This window comes from Culex pipiens, chromosome 2 (genome assembly GCF_016801865.2).
Source record: "Culex pipiens pallens isolate TS chromosome 2, TS_CPP_V2, whole genome shotgun sequence".
In the NCBI taxonomy this organism is placed as follows: Eukaryota; Metazoa; Arthropoda; class Insecta; order Diptera; family Culicidae; genus Culex; species Culex pipiens.
The window spans coordinates 159,652,799-159,673,765 of record NC_068938.1 but is presented as its reverse complement, the minus strand read 5'-3'; the positions used below and the strand labels follow the sequence as shown (position 1 = coordinate 159,673,765).

Sequence of the window (20,967 nt, the reverse complement as noted above, 5' to 3'; positions counted from 1 at the left end):
TTTGACGCCTAACTTTGAACTAAGCTACTCAGCAAAGAGTAATCGGCGACCTCCGCCAGTCAAAACAAGTTCTAAAAACAACATCATTCGCACCGCTCATTCTCTCCAGTCAGCTCAGCAAATCGCGTAGATTCGCTCAGCAGTTCGCGACTAGTAGTCGCTCGACAATGCGGTTCCACGTAATCCTGCTTGTGGCGGCCGTCATTCTGGGGAATTCCGCTGTAGGAGAGCAGCAAAGTTTAGGTACGTTAGAGTGATCCGAGAAGAGTCTCGTCGTTTATAACGCATCTAATAAGACTGTACAAATCGTTTTATATCGTTCTTGACAACTTTCAGTACAGATTCTTGTGCCATTCGGGTGAAGCGATCGGTTCAGCACGAATTCCAACATGTGGTATGTAAAACAATCATAGAATTATTCAAAGCTCATCCATCGATCGCTTCAAGGTTGCCATCGGGTGGATCACCTCCAAGGGAATCGAGTACGGCTGCGGTGGATCGTTGATAACGTCAAAGTTCGTGCTGACCGTGGCTCACTGTGCCGCGGATGGAGATGCGTAAGTTACTCTGCCGCCTTGAGCTACTACCCACTGAACTCGTTACTTTGTTGTAGGAAAGTTCCAACTGTGGTCAAACTTGGCCTGAAAGAGCAAGGAAGGACGGATGATTCTTCGTTGAGTCAAATAATCAACATCAAATCGTTTCGAACGCATCCCCAGTTTCGCTTCAGCAAAAAGTACTACGATATCGCGTTAGTTGAGCTTGAGAGGGAGGTCGAGCTCAACAATGCGATCTGCACGGCCTGTCTGTGGTTGGAGGACACCACGCCGGAGGAAGCTATGAGTGCGATTGGCTTTGTGTCACCTGGATTTAGTCCCAACTTTGATCCAATCTTGCGGAACGTCACTCTGAAGGAAATCAGCGGGAAGGAGTGCGGTGAAATTTTGCCCCTATCGGGTCGGACACTGCCGGATGGACTGGTTAAGGAACAGTTTTGCGCCGGAAGTGACGATCAAGACACGTGTGAGGTAAGGGAGAATGTTGGAAAGTGTAACATTTGGATAATGCTGTGGATTGCAGGGCGATTCCGGAAGTCCACTTCAGGTGGAACGTGTTGAGATCAACGGCGATATGATCCCATTGATCGTGGGACTTGTATCGTTCGGAACACCTTGTATCGAGGGATCAGTTGGAGTGTACACCAGGGTGTCTCCTTATAAGGATTGGATCGAAGAGGTTACTGGCCAATCGTTTGATTACGGAGGTAATGTTTTATCAAATCATGTTTGAAATAACACTAAAAAAATGCCGACTTTCAGCTTGTTCAAGAGCTTCACAGTGCAAGCAGAGAAAACGGACCGAAACTAAAATTGAATCTCCACCAAACATACCAACACATCGAGTCGGACTTCTTTGGAATGAATCCAACCCTAACCCGTATCAATGTGGTGCCACCATACTATTACCAAACCTAGGCACACAATACGCTATCACATCGGCATACTGTGCCAAAACTAAGCAAGGTCCGCCCAAATTTGTAATAACCGGACCACATCGAACGATCGTAGCGATCGCAGCTGTTCACGTCCATCCCGAGTACAAACCTGGTGAGCCGGAGAACGACATTGCAGTACTTAGATTGGCACGAAGCTTACACGAAAGCGATGGTATGCTACCAGCCAAATTGTGCCGCAGAGATGACTTTTTGTTAGACGAAACGGATTACTCTGCGTATCGAAGTCCGAGTCATTCTACTGAATCCATTCAAGATATGATATTTGAACGATACGTAATTAGAATCAATAATGTTGACGTCGGAGAATGTACATCCCCAGAATACCGAGAAAAAGATCTGCTGTGTGGAAAGAGCAAAGCACGTTTGATTCCAAAGATTTGTGAGGTAAGTCGTATTTTATGTTGATAAACACCTTTATTATGAGTTATCCTATAGGTAGATTATGGAGGACCAGTAAATCACGTCGGGGACTACATGAACATACCATACCTGTACGGAGTTGTATCCACGTTGAGCAAAGGCTGCACAGATGAACTTGTCGCAACCAGGATATATCGCCATATCGATTGGATTAAAAGTATAACCAATTAGATGATCTAAATAAAACAACAAAATATCATTATTTAATGCATAATCGTTAAAGAAATCCTAGCCTAGTCATTGTAAAAATCACAACCAATTTGGGTTCACAAACATAGCATGTTGAAATTTTTACCAACTCTACGGAACAAATATCAGCTGATCGTTGTTGTGATTCAAAATGGTATCCTCGATCCACTGCAAATGAGGTGTGATTCTCGTTCCAACCAGTTCGTTTTCGCAACTCTCACTTAGAGTCGAAACCACTCCGTAAACGTACGGAGTCCACTGGAAGTTGGCGTTGTTCGAAACTGGACCTCCGTAGTCATTCTGAAAGTGAGATCTTTATATATTATGTTCAAATTAAATATTTGGTTTGTACCTTGCACACCGTTGGAATGAGCTTGACATTGTTCTGTCCACAGAGAAGATTCTTGCTTCTGAACCTTGTATTCGTACACTTTCCGTTTTCTTCAATTTTCGTTCCAATGACATACCGATTATAGACGTCTTCATGAAAGTATTTCAGAGAATCAAATCTACTACTATACGTGGAATAGTGCATCTGTCCGTATTCATCCTTAACTTCGTCTTCTCGCCACAAGCAAGCTGGCAGCATGTCTCCCCGAGGGTTCAAATATTTCGTCAATTTGAGCAGTGCCAAATCGTTTTCCGGTTTGTCCGGCGTGTACATGGGATGGATGTGAACACTTTCGATCGGAACGATCTGCTTGGAATCACCAACTACGATCAGCTTCGGGAAACCTTGCTTGAAACGTGCACAGTGTGCCGACGTGAGGACGAACTTGTAGTCCACTAAGGTACCGCCACACTGGAACTCATTCAAGTCGGTATGGTTCCACAGCAGTCCAACTCGATGAAACGGTGCAGAAGGTGGACTATCGATGTTACTTCGGACATGTTTTCTTGTGTGACAGCCCGAGGTTCTGGCGCATGCTGAGGGAGAAAGGTCAGTTACACTCAATGTTTCAATAGTGCTGACTTGCAAAAATACTTGAATAACTAAAAGATCGTCCAGTTTCCTTCTCAATCCAATCTCTGTAAGCAGCAACCCGTGTATACACCCCGGTTGATCCCTCCGTACAAGGAGTTCCAAAAGACACTACTCCAGCTATTAAAGGAACCATGACATTGTTCACATCAAGCCGTTCGATCTGCAACGGACCTCCTGAATCACCCTAAAATTAAGATCTGTTATGCAAGATTTTCTAATGGTTTCCAATTAAATCTTACCTCACAGGTGTCCTGATGGTCGCTTGCCGCACAAAACTGCGATTGCACCAATCCTTCAGGAAGGGCACGACTGTTCTTGGGATTACCCAGACAATCGTCCTTGTCTAGTTCCGAAAGGTTCACCTTCTGCAGTGTCGGACTAAGTTCTTCCCCAAAGCCGGTTACACCAAATCCAACGGCATTCATCTGCTCCGTTGGAGCGTTCTCCTCCAGCCACAAACAAGCCGGGCATATTGCCTCGTTGAACTTGACCTCCTCTTCCAGCTCGATCAACGCAATGTCGTAATACTTTCTGCTGAAGCGATACTGTGGATGCCTTTTGAGAGCCTTGATTCGCACCTGCTGACTGAACTGCGCATCTTCTGTCGAGCCAAGATTGGTGTCACCAAGCCGAACTGTTACCGGAGGTTTCCTGGAACAAGTACGATATTTACTTCATAGCCTCGAGCAAACACACGAGTAACTTACCCTTCCCCATCGGCAACGCAATGGGCTGCAGTCAGAACGAATCTTGACGTAATCAGCGACCCTCCGCACAAATACTTGATGCTGCCAGAGTTGTTCCAACCAATAGCGGCCTGCAAATAGTGGATGATGACTTCATGACTTATCTCATCAACACTAGTTTTGAGCAGCTTACCATGTGCTGGAACTCGCCCCGAACTGCTCGCATTCCACCAAACGCGTAATGCACGTTGAACTTGTCCATGTCCCAATAAAACCTTATCGGACAATCTGCCACATACAAAAAAAATCATTAGCGAATTAATTCTAAAGTTACGAATACCAACCTTCTAAAGATTTTCGCTTGAAGTAATCATCCGGAGGGTCATTCGTAAAGTACTCGAATTGTCCCTCTACTAAACTGTTGAAAATTGTCATAACAACCCACACAATTAACCAAATTTTCATTTTGCCCACAGTAATGCTAAGAAAAGTTTAACTCAATTGTGAACAGCTTGACGATCTGTCGGCAAATGATTACCTCGTAAATCCAAACCGGTCTTTGTTGATGGCTCAGGGTTGTTTTGATTTGACTTCTACAACGTGTTGTGGACACCTGATAGCTTCGAAGCTGGGTTCAAATATGAGCAAAAATATTGTACTTAAAATAACTAAACATTCTTGCAACTAGAATCATTCGTGAAATTTTATACAATCCTAATAAACCCTAATTATTGTCATGCAAGAAATCGGTTTTCTTGAGATCAGCCATTAATCAGCACGTGACAGCCAAATCTGTGATCTTATTGCTTCATTTACGAATGAAGCAACCTTTTGCGTTGATGTGGGAGTTGCATTAAAAGTTTTTTTTCGCATAAAATCAGAAATAAAATATAATTTAAATTCATGTTTATCTTCATTAAGGAATGTAAGAAATGCGTGGGGTTCCCATTTTTTTCAAACGGGGATTCCCTACTGAATTGTCAGTCCTCTACTTACCTTCGCAGAATTAACACCACATACACTGTAATAAATGTTTAAATTTTCATTAAAATTCAAAATTCAAATAGTTCTACACAGAAAAAAAATGATGGTAATATTCATCAGGAAATGGTGACAGATTTTGTGGCAAAAAATAATGATTAATTTTACCCCAGAAAATGATGAATTTTCATCAGTTTTTGATGAATATTCATCAGGTTCACATTTTTACACAATTTTTATGTAATATTACTTAAAAATAGAGGTAATATTCAACCTACCAAATTTTCAACATTCCAAAATCCAACTTTTTTTCTGTGTACACCAGGTTCGGAGCATCAATAAAATGTAAGAATGTAAGAATGTTAAAATTGAAAATTAAAGGCAATTATTGAGTGCTTTGGAAATATTTAATTTTTCAATATTGAGCAATTCTCTAAGATTTCCGTCACAAGATTTTTTTTGTTTTTTTTTTTTTAAACTGGCTGAAACTTTTTTGGTGCCTTCCGTATGCCCAAAGAAGCCACCCAAGTAGCACACTTTGTTCGCCAAGAGATTTCCGAACTGGTTGTTGAACTTATTTACTATGTTTTCCCAACGTCCCTGAGAACTCTTGAACGCTGGAAAAAGCGCACGTTTTTCTGTTGTTGAACATCTCTTCATCCGTTAGAAATGTGCGTGTTTTGAGTTAGTTTTGCAAGTGCAAGTCATACTTGCATAGAGAACGTTTGTTAAACATGTCATAAGAACTCATGACCATAAGATTCTGAACCGGGTTAGGTAAACGTTGTTAGAACCGTTTAACAACATCCTGCCCTAAAGATTAAGAAGTGATTTAGGCAAACGTTTTGAGAACCGTTCAAGAACATTTCGTGGCAGACAAGAATGACAAGAACGAGGCTTTTCATAAAATACGTGCCAGGTGTTCGTTAAAAGATTTTTAAAGAAAAAAAAATAAAAAAAATCATTCAATTTCATTATTATGCTTTTGGAGATCATTTTTTCCCAATCATGATGTTTGAGTGCTAATCAACATCGCTTGCTACTACTCTGCTGCTTCTGCTGGTTCCCGGTGCTGCATTTTCAATTTTCCTTTTTGATGAAGAATCCTCAGGGCAAGTTTCGAACCCAAGATCACTCCAAATGTTAAGTCCGGGCGCGCGTCTGCATCTTCCCACAAGGGGTTATGTTGGATGAGCAGGCCTAAACGTCAATAAGAAGTCTGCGGTCATCTAGGTTTTACCAAGTTCACTATCAGTTTGCCAAAACTTCTTTTGAACATAAGCTGTTTCTATTTTTAGAACTATCCTTGCTTGTTTCATCAAAATGTTCATGCTCGGTTTTTAAAACACGAACGCGAACTTCACATAAACAACTTGTTTACGAGAAATCTCAGCCGAAGCTAAAGCTCAAATCTACTATGTTATCACGTTTAGCAAACTGAAATGAAACATCATGTCTGCAAATGTCATTTTGCTTTTCGAGTTCTACAAGCATGTTTCATTTAAGTCAGAATAAACTTCAAAATGAACTATTCGTAATCCGTTGCTAGGTTTGGCATTTTTGTTACACAGCCATGTTGAACAATGGTTTTTTGATCAAAATGTGAACAATTGACCAAATTTGATGACACTTGTTCAATAATTAACGTATAAAAACGCTTATGCAGCAATTGTTCAACAAAAAAATAAAGAGCGATGTTTTTCTTGCTACTTGGGCATTTTGCATCATTTGCTTGTCCATATACTTTTCCATACAAATTTGGCAGCTGTCCATAAAAAATGATATATGAAAATTCAAAAATCTGTATCTTATGAAGGATTTTTAGATCGATTTGGTGTCTTCGGAAAGAAAAGGACTACACTGAAAAAATGATACACGGTAAAACAATTTTGGTGATTTTTTATTTTACTTTTTGCCACTTATACTTAATTTGCAAAAAAACACTATCTTTGACCAAGTTATAAATTTTCAGAAAAATCAGAAAATTTCACAAATGTTTCATATTTTAACATTTTAAATCGGACCATTAGTTGCTGAGATATCGACATTAGAAAATGGTGCGTTGTTTGGGTGAGACTTAGAAAACATCAATTTTCCATTTTTTTAATCTTTTCACGGCAATATCTCAGCAACTAAGGGTCGTATCAACAAAGTTCTGAAAAGCAAAATATAGAGAATTTTCTCAGCTTTTTAAAAATATTTTTTTTCAAGGCTGAGCAAGCATGGGCACTTATTTAAAAAAAAGAATAACTACGATTATTTTCTAAAAAGTTACTTAAAAATGGTTATAACTTAAAAACGGTGCACTTTATCAAAATTTCACTATAGTACTTTTTGATTGCAAATTCTATTTAAAAAAATTTTTTGCGACCAATATTTCGATTTTTTTTTTAAATCAGTATTAATTCAAAAAACTTTACCTCGGTCAAAGATTTTTTGCGCATTCTGGAAATTTCTGAAAAGTTGGCATTTGATGTCCCCTAAAACATATCAGAAAATTAAAAAAAATAGTATTTTTTGCAAATCAAGTTTTAGTGACAAAAAGTGAAATAAAAAATCACCAATTTTTTACCGTGTATCATTTTTTTTAGTGTAGTCCTTATCCATGCCTACAACTTTGCCGAAGACACCAAATCGATCAAAAAATCCCTTCAAAAGATAAAGATTTTTGAATTTTCATATATCATTTTTGTATGGACAGCTGCCAAATTTGTATGGAAAAGTAAATGGACAAACTAATGATGCAAAATGGCTTCTTTGGGCATACGGAAGGCACCAAAAAAGTTTCAGCCGGATTAAAAAAATACAAAAACTAAAATTAAGAAAAAAATACCGATTCCGTAGAGAATTGCTCCATTGCATTTTTTAAAGAAATCTAAAAATGCGTCATAATTTCAAACAATTTAAAATATATACACTGAAACCCCGATGGTTTGACACCAATTGTTGTCAAACGAACGGGGTCACTTTTTAGTTTGACACCTACTATCAAACGTTTGGTTTGATAGTAAGTGTGAGTCCCGAGTAAAAAGTGGCAGTTCGTCAAATTCAAATCAAGATTTTTCTACAAAATTCTTGAGAATAACGCTTAGAACAAAAAATTTATAACATTTATTCAATGGAATGAAAAATATTTATGATGAAAGATTTAGTCACCTTAGAATTCTGATTAACTCAATTAAATAAGAACTTCTCAACCCGTTTTGCCTGTGTAACCAGTTATGACGTAGTGCGAAACTCTCTTCCCAGCAAAGGTAATCGATCATCATATTCTAATCATGCACGCGAACTTGTTGCGGGACTTCACCTTAAAATCGTTTGCTGAACACAACCTTCAGTTGAACGCCTCACTATGAACAGAAAGGAGGTATTCGTCTGGTTGGTGTCAATCAGCTCGGTTTTGTGTAGTAATTTTGGTCGAACACCAGCTGAAGGATACTATCAAAGAAAAACTATTTCAGGTTGGTAACATATTTGGTTTTTTGGAGAAGTTGTTACTCTCTCGTTACAATTCTAGACTGTGTTCAACAATTCTACCGAGCTGAATGGGAAATTGAGAATCGTGATGTTCCTGATTTTTCAATGAAAAATGTGCCGGCTGTTGCCGGAGGAATTCGAGCGTTCAATGGCGAGTACCCTCATATGGTATGTAATCAAAATGTGACGAACGAAACTGGTTATGACAACTTCAACTTTGTAGGCTGCCATCGGCTGGACCGTTGGTGAAAAGGTTCAGTTCATGTGCGGCGGTACGTTGATACATCCCAAGTATGTCCTGACTGCGGCTCACTGTGCGGTTTCTGTCGGAGGATCTTCACCGTCCACGGTTCGATTAGGGGACACGGATTTGAACAGTGCTCATGATGATCATTTTGCACAGCAAATCAATATACGAAAAATTATAAGACACCCACTGCATCGGTTTGCCAGAAGCTACCATGACATTGCGTTGATAGAACTCGAAACGGAAGCAACGCTGGGGACCGCAGTGTTCCCAGCTTGCCTATGGCGAGACGGAATTGTTCCCAATGAACCTCTGCGAATAACTGGTTTTGGCGAGTTGGAAGAGGCTGGTGGACACAGTCCGACTCTACAGCAGGGTCAAGTTCAGTTGTTAGATGAGGAGTTGTGTCGGACCAAAATACGGGTTAACCGTAAAATCCCAGATGGTTTGCTGGATAGTCAGTTCTGTGCATCACATGATACGATGGATACCTGTCAGGTGCGTCAGATTTATTTTATAACCCTCCCGGATTATTCACAAACTATCTTTTTAGGGAGATTCAGGTGGACCGATTGAATTGCGCCGAGTTGATTTATACGACCAGGAACATCCCGTTGTAGTTGGTGTTACATCTTTTGGAACTCCGTGTACTAACGGTTCAACTGGAGTCTATACTAAAATCTCATCCTACATTGACTGGATTGAGGAAGAAACGAAGGAAAACTTTTCTTACCAGAATTGCATCAACAAACCTGGTAATCGAAATGTTGCAAATAACCTTTTAGACCCAGTTTACATCCCAGCGTATGGTCATCTACTGCAAAATAGTTCCCTTGACAGTGAATACAGTTGCGCGGGAACGTTAATTGATGATCGATACGTACTAACATCAGCATTTTGTGTAACACAGCCGAATGAAACTCCAAAATTTGTTTATTTCAACGCTAATAATGAAGCGGTTCAGGTTGATGAAGTCATCGTTCATCCCAGATATGAACCAGGCAATACAACAAACGATATAGCACTGCTTAAACTCAGCATGTACCTTAAGCCCAACTCAACATTAAGGCCAGTTTGTTTAGAAGACACAGATACCAGCCAATACCCAACATACTCGTTCGTTTTCCGTAGTAAATTGCAAAGCAATTTAGAAAATCTAAGGTACAGCTACCATACGAAAGGAGTCAGACGTTCGTTCGAAAGTTGTGTTGATAACGTTGAGGAAAGTCAAATTTGTGCAAATAACTCGCTGCCAATTTTACCCGGAATCTGCCAGATCGACACAGGAGGGCCCATTTTGAGTAAACGGATTCCACAGAGTACGATTCCGTACTTGGAAGGGATATCTGGATTTCAAAGTGGAGGATGTGGTGGTAAATTGCTCGGAACTAAAATTGAACCACATATAAAGTGGATCGAAAGCGTTATTCTGAAAATGCAACTTGAAGATGTGCTCATTTTTACAAACTAGTTTCAATTATTTCATGAATAAAATATAATTATTTTTAGAAAACTGCTACATTGTTTCATTATTGTTTTTTTTTAAGTTCTTGAACAAATTTTAAAGTGCAAAACTGCAGTTTTTAAAGTTACAATTCACACTAGGTGCAACGCCCCAAACTGTAATTGCACTATCCTTTTTCCAAATGGATTTGCAAAGATATACTCGCTAGAACAGTGACAAAGTCACAGGTCTATCAATATTTGAATATTTACAAATCGTTAACGAACCATGAGTGAAACCTGAGCCTCGTCGTCGTAAAACCAAGCTCGCACACTAATAGTATCATAAATTATTGAAACTAGAGTGTGAAAACAAAACATGACACCTCGAGGTAGGGGATGGTACAGAATACTGTTGCCGAGCTGAAAAAAGTTAGCTCTAGAGAAAGACATCACCGAGGCGAGTAATTTTGCTTCGCGCAGTGCAGCTCTGTCCATCCATATTCCACGTGGTGGGAGGGGGGGTTATAGAACCATACGAAACAGAATCATGCATTTTTCATACATTTCCCCGCCCGTTTCCGCCTCCGCTTGCATAATTTTCCGCCGTTGAGCAACAAGTTTTTCCTCGATGCTTTTGTTGTGTTGATTTTTTTTTCTCGTTCTTTTCTTCCTCCTCGCTCATTCAACATCATCACACACGTGGGCTAGGATTGCAGGGCAGGTGTGCAACCCGGGTCCCATTTCCGTTTTGTCACGCGTCACGTGTCGTAACTTGGGGGCCAACCTCCGGAGTGTGAGTTATTGCAGCCCGGGCGATCTTCTTCAAGTTATGGCCGGAGGCAATGGACTTCTTGGCCTAGCAACATACGTACGGTGAGGGGTGGGGGGGGACGTTTATCTATTCATAACTCGACGACCTGAGTTCACCCGGCAGTTCCACAAACAGAACTTGCTTCTTCTCACTTGGTCGTTGTCGTGTGCTATCTTGTCGTACGTGCATTTTGGGTCAAATTTAGTTGCGAACGCCGTTTTGTGCAGCTCGCAATGCCTCACCTTTTGACCTTTACAGATCCCCAAAAATCGATTTCAATCCTGAGCTGAGATATTCAATGAAAATTGAAAAAACTCCGTGCATTGTTGTCACCCTGAAAAGTGCTGTAAGTGTGACAACTGGCCAAAGGGATTTTAGGTCAAAATGCGTTTGACACACGTACATGCCCGACTACTGTAAACACTTTTAATTATAACTCGGGACTCCGACAAACAAATTTAACCAAACTTCGGGACAATGCACAATGACCAGCAACGAACAAAACCTGTTTGTTATTGTTTACATTGCACGCTCTAGTTTTTGTTCTCAGAACGTCAAATAACGACTTGCGACAAGATAGCACGACAACGTCGAATTTTGAGGTTTTCAAGCAAAACGACTTTTAAAAATTATTATTTTATGACAGTTGCATTTAAAAAAACAGATTAGGTTAAAAATCTTTAAGTTCAATGAACTTTTTAGTCATCAAATTAGCTTTAATTTCTGATTTTGTTTAGATAAAATGGATATCAAGATTAAAAAATCCAATGAGAATCACTGCAACAGCTCAGCCTTACAAAAGATGCGATTTTCATTGCACTGCTGTAAATTGTTTCCTGGACGTAACTGCTGGAGACCCCCTTCCCAGTGGACACCATGACTTCCACACGTGCATTCAACTTTCTTCAATCCAGGTAGCATCGTTCAGGAATTCCGGTCATTTCCTTGGCCACGCCAGATCCCACCCACCGTGTTGGTTCGTGCTACAAGCTGTTTTTTTTTTTCATATTTTTATTACGAATAAGTAAACATTCCTGCCCGACTTCTGGCTACCTTTTTCCAATTCCAACGGATTTTTGGTTCGCATTCGTAAGATATGTATCATCATAAATATTTTAAAGCTAGTCGTATCGGATTTCGTTCCATTTTTTAAGAAAGAGAAAATAAAACAAAAAAAACTCTAGTATACTTCCGGCAAGTGAAAACTCTTCTCCTTCGACAGATGGACGCAATATAGCTCGGAAAAGTCTCACCCACTATGAAGTGAGGGGAGATTTTTTTTTCTCAATTTCCACCGGCGTTTTCCTAGAGTATTGTTTACCGGATGGTGTTTACCTACCGCAGCATCGGCAGGAAAAATGCTGTCCAACCGGATGGCCGGTATTGTTTCAGATTGTGCTAGCCGCTGAAAAGAGTCAACAGAAACGCTTGCTTTTGCGTCAAGATTTAATGAATACCTGTTTTTTTTAACTTCCAGAGAAGTGGCCAGATCCCGATCAGGGGTAAATAACTCGGGAATACCAAATTTTGGTATTACTTGGACAAATAACAGGGACCCCCGGGTCTTTTGTGGTCTCTATTGCAAGTTTCTGCTCGAACCTAGGAGTCCGAAGGCTTGAATGGAGAGAGCACCCAAACCTTTTTCTACTCCAAGGAACCTTCCACCCCAGTGTTTGAAGTGACGACCTTTGGATTGCGAGTCCAACCGCCGCCAGCGATTCCACCGGAGTAGGCTTGGTTTGGTGTGTTGTTTGTACTTATGGCATGGAGACGATTCCTACACCTGGAATGACTTAACGGCCTAACAACCAAGGCCGGGACCGACATTTTACTTCCTCATCCGATGGAAGGTTGGAGCAGGTGGGAATCGAACCCAGAATCATCCGCTTACAAAGCGGACAGCGTAACCATTCGGCCATGTCTGCCTGGAAAATCAGATTTTGGTATTCATGTGGTCTTCCACATACATGATTTTGGTATGATTTCATGGTATTTTACCATCTATTAATGGGCAACCAAGAGCACATTTTGGTCGCTGGAATTTGCACAAGAAATACCAACATTTGGTATTTTCATACCATTTTAGTGCAACAGTTGCAGTTAGTAAAAAACGGAAATGATCCATATGCAACAGCCAAATCTACTCACCTGATGATTCCATGTTGTTCTTAGTGATATTCTTCACCACATCGAATGCATTTGTCATTGATGAACGGCATGTGCTTAAAGTTCTTGAAGCTTCTGAAAAATAACAGGATTGAAAAATAAGTTTTATTAAAATGAAACTGGATTAAAATTCACCAAAATTCAATAATCTGTAGATTGACTCATTTTCAAAGTATTTGGTTATCCCGACTTAGAGAAATTTCAACAATTTTTATTTTTTAGTGGGTATATAAAAAAATGAAAATCAGCATTTTTGGGTTTCAAGTCATTTTAGCGCAAAATTAATTATCTCGTCAAAATTTATGAAAAAATTCCCATAGTTTCAGAGGAATTTGATGAAACACTTCAATACTAAAATAATACCAACATGTGGCATCCTGACTTAGATTTTTTTTTCACAATTTCAAGTCATTTCTTTAGGGGATATATCAAAAATGTTTAAAATCAAGTTTTAAATTTCCGGTTTTCAATGAATGTATTCGCTTTGAGACATAATTTTAGCGCAAAATTAATTATTTTGTCAAAATTGGTCAAAATTTTCCCATAGTTTCATAGCAATTTGATAAAACACTATAAAACCAAAGAATATCAAAATGTGGTGTCCAACCATTGACAAATTCTGCAATTTTGCAATATCAAAACAATACCTTAAATTGGTATGATACCACATTTTGCTCTAGCATATTCCTTAAGACAAATTTTAAAGGGTCCAGGAATACCAAAATTTGGTATTGATACCAGAGAAAGGTATTATTACGCATTTCCCTTGTTATTTACCCATGCTCGGGATGTGGAAGTCGGAAATTTATTTCGGACGATGATTTCAAACAGAACAAACCAGATCAATGTAGTGGACATTACTTGGAGGAAACTGGTTAAGGTTCATTCAAACAAGTTAAACAAAATATATCGAAACAGCTTTGAAAAACATTATTTATCTTTCAATTTTGAAATCCAAACCAAAAATGATCGTTTGTAGCAAACCTTACGTCAGCAAGTACTCCATAAATCAATAACCCATAAACCGTAGACGCACATAATTTCACCCGAGGTGGATTGCCGGGTAAACCACACCGTTGTTATGATTTTACAATTCTCCGGGACCGGGTGACGAGCACCTTGTATTACGAAGAACGGAACCAGCTCATAAATTTCAAAACCCCTCGACGGTCCCAGTTTGGAAATGTGATTCCGTATACGCACCAGGCAGCAGGTTGGGAATTAATATGTCCGGTTATCAAAAATGTATTACAAGTGCATAAATCAAAGTCACATGTCACAGTTGCTGGTGTTTTTCGTTCTGATTCATACTCTTAGTTTACGGTTGCATCTTCCAGCACGCAATGTACTAATGGTGGAATCTCGCAACGGCAGCTGATGGTTCCTCGAGATGTAGTTACACTTTCCAAGGCGTCACCAATGTTGAGCGTTAGATTTCCATATTGGCATTTATGGTTATTGCTCTCATCGTTACATGCTGTTTGAGAGATTTTGTCGTATGGAGATGCTAAAATATACAAATGATTTAGAAATTTACACAAGACTAACATCAAAAATCACCTACGCAGTCTCCAATCTACCGGGCAGCATCGATCCTTCTTGTAAACTGGAGCAGCTCCTTGTAGCAAGCGCTCACTATCGGTGAACTCGAAGGTACACTTTTGCTCAAAACAATTCTTCACCACAACTCCCTCCGAATTCACCGTACAAATGCAAGCCTTGCAGGGATCTCCCTCGACGTCATAGCGCTGGCCTTCGAAGTAAGTCTTGTTACCAACTTGGCAGGTTTTCAACTTGTTCCGATCGTCTCCGCAAACAAAGCTGGAGGAGCAACACTGGTCACTTTTAAACTGACGGATGCAATTTTTAGGACGAGGAAAGAACAGTTCTGGACACTCGATGTATGCTTTTGAGAATGATGCCACTTCGTCGAATCTTGAAAACTCGTCATTGATTACACTGTGCAACAGGGTTGTGAAATGTTTCGAATTCCTAGCAATTTTTGAGAAAGCGTAAACATCAAGCCTTCATGAATTGCATCATCAAGGACACTTTTCAAGAAAGCTTAAAGTTTAAGTTTCGCTCAAAATGATTGCTGAAATGTTATCCAATTTCAACTAATTCAAGCTCACCCACTACACAGCAGCGCAACACAACTTCCAGTTGTTTCTTCGGTAGGAACTTGCTCTCCAATAGCGTACACTTTACCGTACAGATAACACTTATCCGGTTGACGATCCGTTAAGCTTGGACAGTCAAAGTACGCTGGACACCCATTAGCAGTGCAATTTTCTCTAGCAGTGCACCCCATGGTTGTGTAGTGCTTTATAGGATGGTTGCATGCTGAAGTGACTGACACTAAAATAAAAGTATAAAGTTTTAAACAAGAATTAATCTTAAATTACAGCTATCTTACCAAAAATGCTCAGAACCACAAGTCCGTATGCACTCTTCATGTTAACTATTCTAACTGACTCAAATATTCGTCTGGACTCAAGACTTATGAACAAAAGACATAGTTTGTGTCGTTAACAACGAGCTAGTATCTGATCCACCATAAGAAGCTGGATGGTTTCACAACACGTATTCTTCGATAATTGTCGTTGAAAGAAGCAAATGCCTGGTGACTGCCGGCATTCAAAGAACATGTCTGTGCTTTTATATAAGCACCATTGAATCAAATGTAAGCATTCAGTGGATCCTGAATCCAGTCTTCGATCTGAAAATTGACCAAAATCCATTCTTCAATCGAATAAAAAAAATATCTTAAAAAAGCATTGAGAAAAAAAAACTTTTAAAATAAAAAAAATGGGTTGGAAATGTGACTATTATGCGACTTCGCAAATGTTTAAAAAAAATGTCAAATCTGGCTGTATTTTTTACTAACGTCTCCTATAAATTGTATGATATAAAGTATGCAGTATTTTTTGTAAAGCCTCTGCGCATTTGTTTACAATCTTTATGATAATGGTTTCAATCTACTGAATCAACTTTCAAACATTATAAAACTAAAAAGGCAAAAAGTAATAACAGGAGGTGGTAGAATAAGCCAACTTAAAATGAAACAAGACATAAATAAAAAACAAGTTTTAAGTTTTTCATGGGACAAAAGATGCTCAAAATGACCTGAACCGGCTCCGTGGCTTAATGGTTACGGCTTCTGCCTCACAAGCAGAAGGTTCAGGGATCAAATCCCGGTCGGTACCTTTGAAATTTGGAATCAGGAATTGGAACTTTGAATATGAACAAAAACGAACCAGAATCAGGTGGGATTCGAACTCACACCTTTGGATTGATGGTCTGGGACTCTAACCAGTCGGCCATCTGAAGGTTATAAAACATGTTGTATTCTTTTCATATTAAATACGCTCTGGTCCCTGATTTGCCTAAAGGGATTGGGAGTCTTAAGATAGATCAAGGATCCGTCTGGTGCTTGCTTCTATGTTAAGGTGGGGCCGGACAATGCCCAACGACCTCGGAATTGGGCCGCTAGGATCTCTGCCATTTTGAAATGGGTCGTTGGAAGCAGCGCGAGGGCTATCACCTCCTAATACCAGGGGCTGAGAAAAGTTGTATCAGCATTCGGCATATACAAAGTCTGATACAAATTATACTTTCCCATAATTTCGCTACCGGTTAGCGGGTATTGGATTGGACCACACACACACACACACACACACACACACACACACACACACACACACACACACACAAAAGATGCTCAAAATGACCTCCTAAATACGGGAAAAATAAAAAATACGGGAAAAACGTAAATAACAGTAGTTATTTGTGTTGAAGACGAGTTCAATTCAAGAAATGAATTTTAGGAAAAAGACATTTTGGGAACGTTCGTTCCTACCAAACTCCTTGTTCCATTTTTGAACTTGACAGATTGCTTGCTTTTGTCCTATCTTACGGCAGCAACATAAATAACTTTTATTATTTACGCTTTTTCCCCTTATGAGTAATAGCAAAAAAAAGTATTTTTTGTCCTTAAGAACGTATTTAATAATTGAATTTAAAAAAATGGTAAACGATATTTATAAATGACATTTCAACAAATGAACTCCAAATACAAAAAAAAAACTATCAGAAAATTCATTTCTTTAATATTTATAATCCGAATTTAAGAAATATGAAATTTATTATGACGAAACAATAGTACAACATAGATTCTATGTTCATACGAAGTACTCCACGAAGTCAGGCCAAACGATACCTTAGGAATAAGCGTCAAGCGGATATTTGTTGTATTATTTTTTTTAACAAATTTGTTGCATTTATAGACCAAATCCTAAGTAATAGGATTGTAAAAAAAAAATCATGCATTAAGGGTGCACAGCAACGAAGGAAGTTGTTGTCTTCTTATTCAAAAATTGTCAAACTTACGAACCCAATCCTGCAATAACGGGATTGTAAAATTAATCAAACTTTGTTGTAAATTGCTTTGTGGACAGTACTTCAGGGGATGAATAAAAAAATATTTCGATAGTACCCGTAGTTTTGCAGATACTAAAATGTCTGTAACAAAAATCTGGGTGCAAAAGCTATTTGGTCGAACCCCCGAGAATTTTGAATCTTTTAACTATTGAGGCAAAACAATGAAAATCCAATCAGTGGCAAAACAGACTTAAATCCATACACAGAAAACAAACATATAGCTGGGGAGCCCGAAGATACAAAAAAAATATAGCAGCCTTAACCCAGAAATGAAAATCTAAGGTAGGTAAAACAAGTAGTCTTCTATTCTTCAAGGTTATTTCCAATTCTGGGCCACAAACAAGGACACAGACAAATAAATAAAATTCAGGGAAAATCATGTAGTGAAAATTTAGGGTTATAAAACTATGGCTTAATTTTACTAAATTTATGCAAATGTTATAAATTTTATATAATTCTTTCAATTTGTTGTCAACTCGAGAATCGTTACACTTTACTTTGGGGTTGTTTGGCTGTTTTTTTTTTTGTATTTTCAAATACCAGTTTTTCAGATAAAGCAAAAAACCCATCAAAATTTTTTTTTTTTTACTAAATAGCTTAAAATTACCCTTGCTTTAATAAACAATTGAGTGATGTGAAACTTATGTTTATTTTTTAAAACGACTTTTGTATTGTAATAATTGGTAAGGGACCATCCATAAACCACGTGGACACTTTAGGGGGAGGGGGGGGGGGGGTTTGGCGGTTGTCTACGATCCATACAAAACAGTTTTTTTTTGTATGAAAATTGTCCATGACGGGGGGGGGGGGGGGGATTCGAGATATCAAAAAAAAAAAAGATTTCACGTGGTTTGTGGATGGTCCCTTAACTTCAGGTATCTTCAAACTATTTTATCAATTTTTCTTCGCATTATCCAGCTCACAATGTACCATCGGTGGAATCTCGCAACGACAGCTGATCGTACCTTGAGCGGAAGTTTCACTTTCCAAAACATCTCCAATGTTGAGCGTAAGATTACCGTAATGACACTTATGGTCATGACTTTCCACGCTGCAGTTTGTATTCACAATCTTGTCATTTTCAGATGCTAAAAAGGTCCGAAAGTTACAATCTGAAATCAAATAATGGTTTTTCACAACTCACGCAATCGCCAATCTGCCGGGCAGCACCATCCTTTTTCGAAAACCGGCGCAGCCCCGGCCAACAGCTTGTCCGCGTCGGTGAACTCAAAGGCGCACCGTTGCTCGAAGCAGTTCTCCACCGGGAATCCACCAGAATCCACCGTGCAAACGCAGATCTTGCAGGGATCTCCCTTAACGGCATACCGCTGACCCTCGTAGAGCGTTTCGTTCCCCACGGCGCAGGTTCGGAGATTGTTCCGGCTGTTCCCACACACCGACCCGAACGAGCAGCACTGACCTCGCCGGTACTGACGCACGCAGTCGATTCCGGACGGGGCGAAGAACTCGGCACAGTCGATGATGGCAATGTTGAAGAGGGCCGTGTCGTTGAAGCTTGAAAATCATGTTTTTGATTATTGTTGAGATTATCACTTATAACTAGCTATTTTACCCGGAACAAAAGAGGATTGTACAACTTCCAGCAGTTTCTTCACTGGGGACTCGTTCACCAATTTCGTACACTTTTCCGTGTATATAACACTTGTCCGATTTACGATCGGTTAGATTTGGACAGTCAAAATGCGCTGGACACCCGTTTAAACTTTTTTGATTACTTGCAAAACATCCCATCGACTTGTAGTGCCTCATAGGATAGTTGCATGCAAATACGATTGATGCTGTAACGAAGAATTTAGATTGAAATGTTTTACCACTGTTGTTCTTGTATAGCTACCACAGCTTGTCAGGACTAACAAGACGTACGCTGCACTCATGTTGAAGATATTGACTGAATCCGTTTTAAACAGATTGTAAGGTTATTAAATAAAATAAGGTTCATTGTTATGTAGTACAGCTACAACAAATCATCTGCCAGCTGTAGAACACGTTTCACGTGATAAGACTTATTGTAGTTATGCGCGTAATGAATGAGTAAGAAGATTATAATTGACTAGTTTGATCTTTTTAAAATAATAACATTTAATCCACATTATAATCACTTCTTATTAACAGTATCTTTCTCAAGAATGCAATGCACCAACGGCGGAATGGCACAGCTACACTTGTATATTCCCTGGTACGTGATCAGCGAAATCAAAGAGTCTCCTTGGGTTAACGTTAGATTCCCGTATACACACTGCGGATATGAGCAATCTCCGTGATAAGGCCCCGGAACAATAACATCATTGTCATGAGCTACAAATCGAAGAAGATTCGATTACACCGTACAACAAACAGGTTCGATTACCAACTTACGCAATCTCCAATCATACGGACAGTAGCTTTCTTCTCTGTACACGGGAGCCCCTCCGTTCAGCAATCGATAGCTATCAAACACCTCAAAGTTGCACTTTTGCTCGACACAGCTCACCACTCCTTCCTGGGAGCCGTCGTAGTGTCGGGAGCACACACAGGACTTTCCGGAATCGAATCCCAGATAGACCTGCTCTCCCTCGTAATAACTCGAACCAGAAACGTTACACCTGGCCAGACTATCCCGGTCATCCCCGCATACTGTTCCCACCGGACAGCACTGATCCAGCGAATACTGCGTTACACAATCCGGGGCGTATGGGTAGATACAATTCTCGTAATTTGAACTCAACCACGGTTTGTCGTCATAACCACTATGAGTAAAATAGATATTAGGAACCAAGCTCAAATCAAACCACTCAGCTATTGTTACATTTCACAGGTCAGCGTGTCACAGTTGGAAATCGTTTGATCCGGAGGTAGTTGCTGGCCAAGGTCGTACACCTGCCCAAACAGGTAGCACTTGTCCGGTGCGCGTTCGCTCAGGTTCGGACAGTAGTAACTCCGGGGGCAACCCGTGCCATCGATTACTTTGCTGGGGATGCATCCCATGGTGGTGTAGTGCTGCGTGGGGTGGATGCATGCCAGCGTTGAGGATGCTGAAGGAAGTTAAGTTTTATTAGAATTTGTTGTTTGAAGTGATTTATTGATGTTTGCATACCAACGGAAAGAACAATCAGGAGAAGATATGAAACAGCCATATTTGTAGAAGCGAAACTGCAATCTTGTCCTACGAGTAGTGGGAGTATTTATACTGAAGATAAAGTCCATTGAAGTAGAATCAAACCTCTTTTTTTATGAGGAATCATCATCTGTAAGAATGACCTCGGTTGTTTGTTCAGTAAACACGTACGAGTGATATAAGCTTCTTGTGTCTTCTTTTATACATACCGTAATCTGGGGTGAATCGGGACTACAGTCTGAATAGGGACAGCAGTTTTTAGAGCACTTAAAGCTTTTAAATTTGGAAATGGATGTAAACATTTTGTTGGCCTGAGTCTGTTCTAACCGAAACCAACCAGAAAAATCAAAATATTGTGCTCCAACATGGTTAAAACTGCTGTCCCAATTCGCCCCATGTGTCCCGATTGACCCCAGTTTACGGTACCCCGAGAACTATTTCCTTTGTAGTATCAAGAAGCCCTTCTAAGTACATATTGAATAATTCCA

The 20,967-nt window shown here is 39.6% G+C and overlaps 5 protein-coding genes across 8 annotated transcripts; 2 read left to right on the top strand and 3 right to left on the bottom strand.

Annotated features, from left to right (window-relative positions):
• The first annotated feature begins 49 nt into the window (after window positions 1-49).
• On the top strand, window positions 50-2,130 carry LOC120428768 (serine protease snake-like). Of its 3 annotated transcripts, none has more exons than XM_039593850.2 (7): window positions 54-243; window positions 297-394; window positions 448-557; window positions 614-1,028; window positions 1,081-1,264; window positions 1,320-1,900; window positions 1,952-2,130. In XM_039593850.2, the coding sequence occupies exons 1-7, from the start codon at window positions 168-170 to the stop codon at window positions 2,105-2,107; spliced, it is 1,620 nt and encodes a 539-aa protein (XP_039449784.2). In that variant the 5' UTR covers window positions 54-167; the 3' UTR covers window positions 2,108-2,130. The 3 variants fall into 3 exon arrangements, with proteins under 3 accessions (XP_039449786.1, XP_039449784.2, XP_039449785.2); XM_039593851.2 differs by having other exon boundaries at window positions 55-243; window positions 342-394; XM_039593852.2 differs by lacking the exon at window positions 1,952-2,130 and having other exon boundaries at window positions 50-243; window positions 342-394; window positions 1,081-1,236; window positions 1,320-1,475.
• Window positions 1,977-4,342, bottom strand: LOC120428770 (serine protease 53-like). 2 transcript variants are annotated; one of them, XM_052707933.1, is made up of 8 exons: window positions 4,141-4,342; window positions 3,990-4,084; window positions 3,818-3,927; window positions 3,350-3,761; window positions 3,111-3,294; window positions 2,478-3,052; window positions 2,232-2,425; window positions 1,977-2,112 (listed from the first exon to the last, which is right to left on the bottom strand). In XM_052707933.1, the coding sequence occupies exons 1-7, from the start codon at window positions 4,259-4,261 to the stop codon at window positions 2,237-2,239; spliced, it is 1,686 nt and encodes a 561-aa protein (XP_052563893.1). In that variant the 5' UTR covers window positions 4,262-4,342; the 3' UTR covers window positions 1,977-2,112; window positions 2,232-2,236. The 2 variants fall into 2 exon arrangements, with proteins under 2 accessions (XP_052563893.1, XP_039449787.1); XM_039593853.2 differs by lacking the exon at window positions 1,977-2,112 and having other exon boundaries at window positions 2,168-2,425.
• Window positions 4,343-8,080: 3,738 nt separating this feature from the next.
• LOC120428771 (polyserase-2-like) lies at window positions 8,081-10,012 on the top strand. The gene is made up of 4 exons (XM_039593854.2): window positions 8,081-8,238; window positions 8,295-8,422; window positions 8,478-8,999; window positions 9,055-10,012. The coding sequence occupies exons 1-4, from the start codon at window positions 8,130-8,132 to the stop codon at window positions 9,970-9,972; spliced, it is 1,677 nt and encodes a 558-aa protein (XP_039449788.1). The 5' UTR covers window positions 8,081-8,129; the 3' UTR covers window positions 9,973-10,012.
• Window positions 10,013-14,237: 4,225 nt separating this feature from the next.
• Window positions 14,238-15,248, bottom strand: LOC128092688 (brorin-like). Its single transcript, XM_052707035.1, has 3 exons — window positions 15,057-15,248; window positions 14,489-14,859; window positions 14,238-14,431 (listed from the first exon to the last, which is right to left on the bottom strand). Exons 1-3 carry the CDS (start codon window positions 15,233-15,235, stop codon window positions 14,238-14,240), a joined length of 744 nt encoding a protein of 247 aa, XP_052562995.1. The 5' UTR covers window positions 15,236-15,248.
• Window positions 15,249-18,497: 3,249 nt separating this feature from the next.
• Window positions 18,498-20,619, bottom strand: LOC120428766 (uncharacterized). The gene is made up of 5 exons (XM_039593848.2): window positions 20,459-20,619; window positions 20,171-20,396; window positions 19,741-20,111; window positions 19,485-19,680; window positions 18,498-18,879 (listed from the first exon to the last, which is right to left on the bottom strand). Exons 1-5 carry the CDS (start codon window positions 20,496-20,498, stop codon window positions 18,498-18,500), a joined length of 1,215 nt encoding a protein of 404 aa, XP_039449782.2. The 5' UTR covers window positions 20,499-20,619.
• Between the last annotated feature and the right edge of the window lie 348 nt (window positions 20,620-20,967).

Excerpts from the sequence above, each read along its gene's own strand:
- LOC120428768 (XM_039593850.2), top strand. The coding sequence starts at position 168 with ATGCGGTTCCACGTAATCCTGCTTGTGGCGGCCGTCATTCTGGGGAAT. Across the intron at positions 395-447 it reads AGCACGAATTCCAACATGTG|GTTGCCATCGGGTGGATCAC; the intron begins GTATGTAAAACA and ends GATCGCTTCAAG. Across the intron at positions 1,029-1,080 it reads ACGATCAAGACACGTGTGAG|GGCGATTCCGGAAGTCCACT; the intron begins GTAAGGGAGAAT and ends TGTGGATTGCAG.
- LOC120428770 (XM_052707933.1), bottom strand. The coding sequence starts at position 4,261 with ATGAAAATTTGGTTAATTGTGTGGGTTGTTATGACAATTTTCAACAGT. Across the intron at positions 4,085-4,140 it reads CAAGCGAAAATCTTTAGAAG|ATTGTCCGATAAGGTTTTAT; the intron begins GTTGGTATTCGT and ends TGTATGTGGCAG. Across the intron at positions 3,053-3,110 it reads ACGATCTTTTAGTTATTCAA|CATGCGCCAGAACCTCGGGC; the intron begins GTATTTTTGCAA and ends TTTCTCCCTCAG.
- LOC120428771 (XM_039593854.2), top strand. The coding sequence starts at position 8,130 with ATGAACAGAAAGGAGGTATTCGTCTGGTTGGTGTCAATCAGCTCGGTT. Across the intron at positions 8,239-8,294 it reads TCAAAGAAAAACTATTTCAG|ACTGTGTTCAACAATTCTAC; the intron begins GTTGGTAACATA and ends TTACAATTCTAG. Across the intron at positions 8,423-8,477 it reads ATGGCGAGTACCCTCATATG|GCTGCCATCGGCTGGACCGT; the intron begins GTATGTAATCAA and ends TCAACTTTGTAG.
- LOC128092688 (XM_052707035.1), bottom strand. The coding sequence starts at position 15,235 with ATGGGGTGCACTGCTAGAGAAAATTGCACTGCTAATGGGTGTCCAGCG. Across the intron at positions 14,860-15,056 it reads GTTGCGCTGCTGTGTAGTGG|ATTCGACGAAGTGGCATCAT; the intron begins GTGAGCTTGAAT and ends CGAGTTTTCAAG. Across the intron at positions 14,432-14,488 it reads CCCGGTAGATTGGAGACTGC|CATCTCCATACGACAAAATC; the intron begins GTAGGTGATTTT and ends TGTATATTTTAG.
- LOC120428766 (XM_039593848.2), bottom strand. The coding sequence starts at position 20,498 with ATGGCTGTTTCATATCTTCTCCTGATTGTTCTTTCCGTTG. Across the intron at positions 20,397-20,458 it reads CCTGATTGTTCTTTCCGTTG|CATCCTCAACGCTGGCATGC; the intron begins GTATGCAAACAT and ends AACTTCCTTCAG. Across the intron at positions 19,681-19,740 it reads TCCGTATGATTGGAGATTGC|CTCATGACAATGATGTTATT; the intron begins GTAAGTTGGTAA and ends TTCGATTTGTAG.